Source organism: Engraulis encrasicolus, chromosome 10, assembly GCF_034702125.1.
Source record: "Engraulis encrasicolus isolate BLACKSEA-1 chromosome 10, IST_EnEncr_1.0, whole genome shotgun sequence".
Classification (NCBI taxonomy): domain Eukaryota; kingdom Metazoa; phylum Chordata; class Actinopteri; order Clupeiformes; family Engraulidae; genus Engraulis; species Engraulis encrasicolus.
In genome coordinates, this window is record NC_085866.1 from 4466109 (window position 1) to 4474986 (window position 8878).

General features: G+C 49.6%; 1 protein-coding gene across 1 annotated transcript; it reads left to right on the top strand.

The window, feature by feature from the left end:
- Positions 1-2092: 2092 nt before the first annotated feature.
- gpr37l1b (G protein-coupled receptor 37 like 1b) lies at positions 2093-5978 on the top strand. Its single transcript, XM_063207781.1, has 2 exons — positions 2093-2776; positions 5008-5978. The coding sequence occupies exons 1-2, from the start codon at positions 2093-2095 to the stop codon at positions 5905-5907; spliced, it is 1584 nt and encodes a 527-aa protein (XP_063063851.1). The 3' UTR covers positions 5908-5978.
- Positions 5979-8878: the final 2900 nt, after the last annotated feature.

Here is an 8878-nt window from a genome sequence, read left to right on the forward strand (position 1 = left end):
GAGGCTTTCAATGATTCATAAATGTCATCAATCTACTATGTACATCTGCAGTTAAGAGACTCCACATTGTAGACTACTTCTCTGTCTGTAATATTGTGGCAAATTTGTCTTTTGCAAGTATTCTACTGTGCAAAACAAAAAAGGTGCCTGAATACAGTTTACACTGAAAGGCCGTTGGAGAAAACTCTAACCCTAACCCTATAGAATAGACCATTAACATTTTCTGTCAATGATTTATACAATATGTCATCAATTCACTTTTTAATTTGACAGATACCTTTTAGATATCGTCATCTATGAATTCAATCAAGTGGTCAGTAAATTATTTCCTTATACAATGTCACCTAACACCCATGGGAATGAAATGGTTTTAATAAAGAAATGAACATGTCCTAAGATACAAGTACACCATATGTAAAGCATAATTAGCAGTATTTATACAGATTAAAGGAGATCTAAACTTTAAACAAGTACAAGCTACTGTAATTGTGGATGATTTAATATCACAGAATTGGAATTGCAAATGTTTGTTCACCGCAAAGTGGGGCTCTTCCTGGCATCAGGGAGGAGGAGGTGGCATAAGGAAGAGGAGGAGGTGGAGGAGGAGGAGGAGGAGGCATAGGGAAGAGGAGGAGGAGGAGGAGGAGGAGGAGGTGGCATAGGGAAGAGGAGGAGGAGGTGGAGGTGGCATAGGGAAGAGGAGGAGGAGGTGGAGGTGGATGAGGAGGAGGAGGAGGTGGCATAGATGGAGGAGGAGGAGGAGGAGGAGGTGGCATAGGGAAGAGGAGGAGGAGGAGGAGGAGGAGGAGGAGGTGGCATAGGGAAGAGGAGGAGGAGGAGGAGGTGGCATAGGGAAGAGTAGGAGGTGGTGGCATAGGCATAGATGGAGGAGGAGGAGGAGGAGGAGGAGGAGGAGGAGGTGGCATAGATGGAGGAGGAGGAGGAGGAGGAGGATGAGGNAGAAGAGGAGGAGGAGGTGGAGGAGGAGGAGGAGGAGGCATAGGGAAGAGGAGGAGGAGGAGGAGGTGGTGGCATAGGGAGGAGGAGGAGGTGGCATAGGGAAGAGGAGGAGGAGGAGGAGGAGGAGGTGGAAGAGGCATAGATGGAGGAAGAGGAGGAGGAGGTGGCATAGGGAAGAGGAGGAGGAGGAGGCATAGGGAAAAGGAGGAAGAGGAGGAGGTGGCATAGATGGAGGAGGAGGAGGTGGCATAGGGAAGAGGAGGAGGAGGAGGTGGTGGCATAGGGAAGAGGAGGAGGAGGAGGAGGAGGATGAGGAGGAGGAGGAGGAGGAGGAGGTGGCATAGATGGAGGAGGAGGAGGAGGAGGAGGTGGCATAGATGGAGGAGGAGGAGGAGGAGGAGGAGGAGGAGGAGGAGGAGGCATAGGGAAGAGGAGGAGGAGGAGGTGGCATAGGGAAGAGGAGGAGGAGGAGGTGGCATAGATGGAGGAGGAGGAGGAGGAGGAGGTGGCATAGATGGACGGCCAAAGTGTTTGTAGCAGCCTGTGTCTGTGTCTGTGTGAGCGTGAGTGTGAGTGTGAGCAGGGGGGTGTTGTTCAGGGGGGTAAAGTGTGACTGAGTCACCAGGGCCCCATGCATACGGGGCCCACACACAGTCTGGTTTATGAACATATATGACTGGGGGGGGTCCATTGGAGCTGATTCACATAGGGCCCAAAATGTGCTGCTACACCCCTGCGTGTGAGAGGGGGTGTTTCAGGGTAGGGGGGGGTGTGTGTTTCAGGGTGTGTGTGTGTGTGTGTGTGTGTGTGTGTGTGAGAGGGGGTGTTTCAGGGTGGGGTGTGTGTGTTTCAGGGTGGGGGGTGAGAGGCAGGCAGGCAGGCAGGCTGAAAGAAGGCGTTGCATTCCTCTTTGAAAGGGGCCAGCTTCTCTCCTCTCCTCTCCTCTCCTCTCCTCTAGTCTGGCTGATGCATATGGATGAGTTGCTTTCCACACCACACTACCACCTCATTCAGGCTCATGGGACACCAAGCCACACACTAGGATCTACTTTGACACATTTCCTAACTTCTTCTTCTTCTTCTTCTTTTCACTAGCTCTTTTGACGAGCTAAAAAAAAACATAGTTTTAAAAATGCTGCTATTTGTCACATTTCTGCTGCTATCTGGACTGGCCTCTACGGCCTTCACCTTTCCACAGGCGGCCGAGGAGATACCATTACAGCCGATGGTGTTCCTCTCCGCTGAGGAAGATGCTGCGGCCGCCTTTATTGACAATGATTACCAAAATGTGGATTTCTATGGCAACAGCAGAGTGGCCCGAGCGGCGGAGCAGGACGAGGGAAGGGACCTGGACGAGCTGTCCACTTTCAGCAGCGTCTTCACGGATAGCCCAGTCGGCACCACGCATTACGGGTCGTCGACCACCGAGAGCGACGACGGAGGCACCACCACAGGTGTCCCGGAGCCTGACGAGACTTGGACCGAATCGGACCACAAAGAAAAAAACGCCACGGAGCTGGGCCACACGCGCATTCACAACCCTCTATTCCCGGTGACGGAGAGCTCCTACAACGCGTACGGGCTGCTGTTCCTCTCCTTCGTGGTGCTGGCCGTGGGCATGCTGGGCAACCTGGCGGTGATGTGCATCGTGTGGCACAACTACTTCATGAGGAACGCCTGGAACTGCATCCTGGCCAGCCTGGCCTTCTGGGACTTCCTGGTGCTCTGCTTCTGTTTACCGGTCGTGGTGTTCCACGAGCTGACCAACAAGAGGCTCCTGGGGGACTTCTCCTGCATGCTCGTGCCCTACCTGGAGGTATGTACACACTATGTAGTAGAGGCACATCTTGTCACCAGGCTATAGGAAATCAGCAGCTTTGGGCCCCCCAAGCCTGTAGATCATGGGTGGGCAAACTCAGGCCCAGGGGCCACATGCGGCCCGTTGAGCCATTTCATATGGCCCGCAGAGCCTTTTAAATCCAAAGTATCTTACTCACACTTAAAATTCTTCGCAAAGGGTGTGGCAGGTGTGAGATTAATCAAGGTCACATCTAAATATTGCAATGTGCAGGATTGAAATAGCCAACCAGCTATGTCAGTGTACATTAAAGTATTTCTCATTACTGGCAAAGGCGTGTTGCCTGCCACATCTGGCCCTGTGATCCATATTCTACACCCAATGTGGCCCTCAGGCCAAAATAATTGCCCAGCCCTGCTGTAGATCATGGGTGGGGAACTTTTTTTTCAATAGAGGGGCCACTTCAAATTGCTCCAAGGGCCGTAAGGGTAGTACAAGGGCTGTACCTGGAGGTACGTTGTATATGCAAGATAAAGACATGGGGCCCTTTTGCCGGTATTTACCATGGTGGGGCTGCCTCTTTGGAGGCCCCTTGCTATGGGCATATTTGGTGGGCCCTATAGACATGGGGGACATGGACTACGCAAGCAGCCTCTTGGGACCCCCAAGGCTGTAGATGGTGAATGACAGCTGAAACTTAAAACTGATGTAGATGGTGAATAACAGCTGAGACTTAAAACTTAAGTAGTGCCGATTTGTTGCAAATGTTGCATTCTTTTGAATTTTCGCTTGGGGCCCTTCTTGCTTGGGGCCCCAGCTTATCCTAGAATCGCCTCTGGGTATCTATTTGGGGGCCCAATGGCAAAATATAGATATGGGGGCCCTTTTGAATTACTTTTGCTTATATTCACCATGGTAGGGTTGACTGTTGGGAGGCCCCTACAATAGGTAGAAATATCTGGAAGCGCGCTCTTCTTCTTCTTATACTTTACACAGGGTGCTTAACTTCGTCAATGAATGAACTCAGATCTCCAGAGAAAGTGAACAAAGAAGCACTCATCAGATTTCTTTCGCCATTTCACTGAAGAAGGGTGTAAGCCCGAAACGTCTGTGATGTGAGGTGATTAAAAATGAAAAAAGAAATCTGATGAGTGCTTCTTTATTCACTTTCTTTTGAGGCCCCTACAATAGGCAAATTCGGTGGGCCCCTCTGCAATTGCCTAGTCTGCTTATCGGTAAACCCGGCTCTGGGTATGTAAAACAAACATGGTGAAAATTTCACAACCGAACCGTATAGCCTCACCAACAGTGGAGGTGGAATGATGTCACTCAGTTCTCTGGCCTTGTCCTCCTGCAGTAGCCTCTCACAGTACAAATATGTTTGAAGAATTGCGTACATATTTTCGTATCGCCTGCAAAGCAAACTGCGGGTTAATATGGAAATGCCGTATATGTTTACTGTTGACATTGTGTTCGAAATGTTTGACATGCACTGTAAAATATATTGCCAGTGTCGGAGAGCCTAAAAGTTCTCTGGGGATTGTGATTAGAAATAACCCAAAGGTTCCTCAAAGAAGTTTTAGAGTTTTGAGTTAACCGTACAACACACAGCAAAAACATTTCAGGACACCATTGTTTGCAAAAAATGTTGCATCTGCTAGTGAGCTGGGCTCTGAATTAACACCAGCCAACCGGCCAAATGCTGGTGAAATTTAAGTTTGGCTGGTAGAAAAGACCAACTTACCAGCCACTTTGACCCATTAGTGAGTGTGTGTGTTTGGCTAGTAAGATTAACGTCATCTACTAGCCATTTTTGCTGGTAGTGAAAAAAAGTTAATTTTCGGCTCTGCTGGTGAGTCAGCTATGGTATAGCATACCTTCTAAACTTTTCACAGACAGCGTTTACGATGCTCACAGACCTTGTCTGGACATTTTGTCCCCTAGCTGCCCTGTGAAAAGACCTAACCTTCTCCTCTTCCTCTTCCTCCTCTTCTCTCCCCCCATCCTCCTCCTCTTCTTCCTCCTCCTTCTCTTCCTTCTCCCCCATCCTCCCCTTCCTCCTCCTCTTCCTCCTCCTCCTCCTCTTCCTCCTCCTCCTCATCCTCTCCCCCACCCTCCTCCTCCTCCTCCTGTCCTCCTCTTCCTCCTCCCCCCACCCTCCTCCTCCTCCTCTTCATCCTCTCCCCCCACCCTCCTCCTCCTCCTCCTCCTCCTCCTCCTCCTCTCCCGCCACCCTCCTCTCCTCTTAGGTAACATCCTTGGGCGTGACTTCCTTCGGCCTGTGTGCCCTGGGCATCGACCGCTTCCACAACGCCACCAGTTCCCAGCCCAAGCTCCAGAAGGTGGAGCGGTGCCAGTCGGTCTCCGCCAAGCTCGTCGTGGTGTGGCTGGCCTCCATGCTGCTCGCCGCCCCAGAGCTGCTGCTGTGGAAACTGCAGCCGGCCGTGTCCCCTAACCTCGGGGTGGTGGTGGACACCTGCGTCATGAGCCCCTATCAGGACCTGCCCGAGTCCGTCTACTCCGTCGTTGTGAACTACCACGAGGCGCGCACCTGGTGGTACTTCGGCTGCTACTTCTGCCTGCCCGTGGTCTTCACGCTGCTGTGCCAGATCGCCACCTGCCACGTGACGGAAGACAGCAGCGCCAGCAGCGCGCTCAAGAGCGCCGTGGACGACCACCACCACTCGCCGTCCAAGAAGCAGAAGCTGCAGCACGCCCAGCGCGTGGAGCGGCAGCTGAACTGCACCGTGCTGGCGCTCATCGTGGTCTACAGCCTGTGCACGCTGCCCGAGAACGTCTGCAACCTGCTGCAGATGTACGTGCCGTCGCTGATGTCCGAGAGCGTGCTGGCGCGCCTCGGCCTCGTCAACCAGTTCTTCCTGTTCTTCAAGTCGTCGGTGACGCCCGTGCTGCTGCTGTGCCTGTGCAAGTCGCTGGGCCAGGCCTTCATGGACTGCTGCTGCTGCTGCTGCGAGGAGTGCACGCCGGGCGGCGCCGGGCCCCGCACCTCCTCCGTCTCCTCCACCAGCGCCAGCGGCGGCTCCGACAGCAAGCTGCTGATGATGAGCACCCCGGAGATGTCCACCTCCATCTTCTTCGACAAGGGAAAGGACTGCTCCACCATCATGTCCTCTGGCTCGTCCAGTTGAGAAACGAGAGACTGCTGCTCGCTGTTGTTGTCGTTGTCGTTGTCATGATGGCATGATGTCAACCTGCACATTGGGATATATTATTTAGTGGGGTCAGCTCTATGTTCCCACACCCCATTGGTCCCACCGCTTATTCCTGCTGCTCCATGTTCCCACATTTTTTAAGAAATTGTTCAAATATAGGCCCTGTGTTCCACAACTTCCATGTTCCTACATTTCTGAGTAAATTAAGAGAACATGCCTTTCTTCCCAGCCATGGAACGTAGGGCCTAAATTTGAATAAATTCTTAGAAATGTGGGAACATGGAGCAGCAGGAATATGCTGTGGGACCAATGGGCCTAAGAATGAATGTTAAAAGTCTTAGTGATGTGGGATCAATGGACTGTGGAACCGATGGGCTGTGGGAGCATAGACATGCTCCCGTATTTAGTCACAGGACTGTCTCTTTAGTTTTGGTAACATAGAGGAACGTTACGTCAAATAGCTACCAGGTTCCGATGCTGTGGTTGGGCCAGCGAAAAATGTCCCTAGCAATGTGTTCAAGGTCTGAATAAAAGTGTGATTAATAATATACATAATGTAAATGGAATACAGTGTATTTAGAAATCATAACACACACATCTCACCGTATAACAGTTGTGCCTATCTTGACCATTACATGAAACATTGTGCATAAGATAAGTTGTAATTTGTTTAAAATGTACTGTAGATGGTTGAAGCAAATTGTACATAGAGACGTGTATGTATATAATCCTTAGGGTCATCTCCATGAAAAGACGAATAAAAAAGCCAAGACGGATGTAACACTGTGAAAAAGGAATGTGTATTTACACTGAAGCGTCATGAATAGTTTACAAATAGTCTTATGATTGTACTTTCCCCACAGTTCATTATTTAAACCTATGCATCTTTCATTTCAAAGAATACTAAACAAAACTATGATGAACCCAGGATTGGTTCCTGAATGTGTTATGCATTTTGTATGGAATAATTTTGATTGAACAATATCTGGTAACACTTAACTTGACGCCGGTGTCATAAGCATGTCATTACAGTGTCACAACAGTGTCGTGGCACAGTTATGCACGTGTCATAAACATTATGTCCATGTCATAAACATTTTATGACTGTTGGCCTTAAGTGACATTTGGTTATGGCAAAGACAACCTTGGGTTGGACATAGCCTAATGGACATAATGTCTATGACTTATATATTTCATGACACTATTATGACACTGTAATGACATGCATATGACACCGGTGCAGAGTAAAGTGTTACCTAACATCTGGAAAGGCAAAGCAAAAGGTAATTGGACACTACTGTGTCAAGACTCCATATTACTTTCCAGTCACTTCTGAACCCTGTTACCCCATATAAGTTTTCAATGTTTTTGTACACATATAAAAAAAAAAATCCATGTTTTCTGTATTTTTTGCTGAATTGCAAAATTGTAAATACTTTGTGATCTCCAGGAGAAATGGAATGTGTTGCAAATAATCTACACAAGATACACGTGTGTGATGGTACATAACAAACAGAAAAATAAAATGAAATTTGAGTAAATTTTTCAATTCAAAGTACAGTTTTTAAATGCGAATGTATCGGGTATACGAGTGATAGCTGTGGCTACCCCATGCTGTTGCCATGTGAACAAAACAGGTGTAAGTGAGTAATGAAAGCAGCATCCTCAGGTTTTGCTGGCTTTTATATTTTGCTTTTCCCACCTAAACTTTGTGGGAGCTTTGAATGTGCCTTTGTATCCAAAGCCAGTGATGTGAGATTGAAAAACTGGGACAAAAAAATATCCGTTTGTGAAGCCAAAAAGCAATTAGCAACATTGCTAATGGGTATTGTTAGTGTTTTTCCTCAAATGACCTTCCCTGCATGATCATAAACCATGACAGCGCTAATGATTGAAATATAGCCTGCCTGTACCAACCAACAGTAAAAATGTGAATGCTCCACAAAGAACCTTCAATTTGCTATTGTGGTTGGAATCCCTCAGAGTGAGACAGAAAGAGAGACAGGGGAGGATCAGGAAATTATCTCGGGCAGGAATCGAACCTGGGTCCCTGGCGCAGGACCGAGGCGGAGCTATAGGGGGGGACAAGCAGGGCATTTGCCCCAGGGCCCAGGGCCCTCCTGTATTGGTGTTGGGGGGCCTTATTGTGACCATGGCAGACTGTATGGAGGGTTGTGATGAAGCGGTCTGCACACTGTGTATTAACTCCAAAAAGACTGTATGGAGGGGCCCTATTGGAGGTTTGCCCCAGGGCCCAGGGCCCTCCTGTATTGGTGTTGGGGGGCCTTATTGTGACCATGACTGACTGTATGGAGGGGCCCTATTAAAGGTTTGCCCTGGGGCCCTGTGTGCAGTTGCTCCGCCACTGGTGCAGGGGGCGTAGGAGCAAATTGTGGGCCCTATGTACACAGTCAGCTCCAATGGACCCCCGCTAGCCTAGCGCGAGCCAGACCCGTACAGCAAAAAGCTGTACCAGGGTCTAGGAGGGCTGGGCGGCAGTGTGGGCGGGATAAACGGTTGCTTCAGCACTCAACGTCACGCAATAGGATGGTGGAACAACCAATCCCCACACACTTCTGTGTAACGTCACAGCTGTCTTTCACAACGTACACGCGACACGCCCCTTTGTAGGTGAAGCGGCAACTTCGAGCCGTCGTAGCAGTGAATGTACCCAGGGGCGCTGCCAGAAATGTTGGGCCCCATGAAAGTTTCGAATTTTGGGCCCCCTTAAGGGCCCCTCTCAGTGCTTGGCCCCCTTAAGGGCTCCTATCAGTGCTTGGGCCCTTAGAATCTGTACCACTTTTCCCCCCCTAGCGGCCCCCCTGAATGTACCCATAACTATTACACGGCTGGATACCTAGCTCTGTGTAATTGACGACAGGTTGGCTAGCCGCTAGCTCGGTAGACTAGGTGTCATTCCCATCTATTTAGTAAGCGACTTACAGAC

Excerpts from the sequence above, each read along its gene's own strand:
- gpr37l1b (XM_063207781.1), top strand. The coding sequence starts at position 2,093 with ATGCTGCTATTTGTCACATTTCTGCTGCTATCTGGACTGGCCTCTACG. Across the intron at positions 2,777-5,007 it reads TGCTCGTGCCCTACCTGGAG|GTAACATCCTTGGGCGTGAC; the intron begins GTATGTACACAC and ends CTCTCCTCTTAG.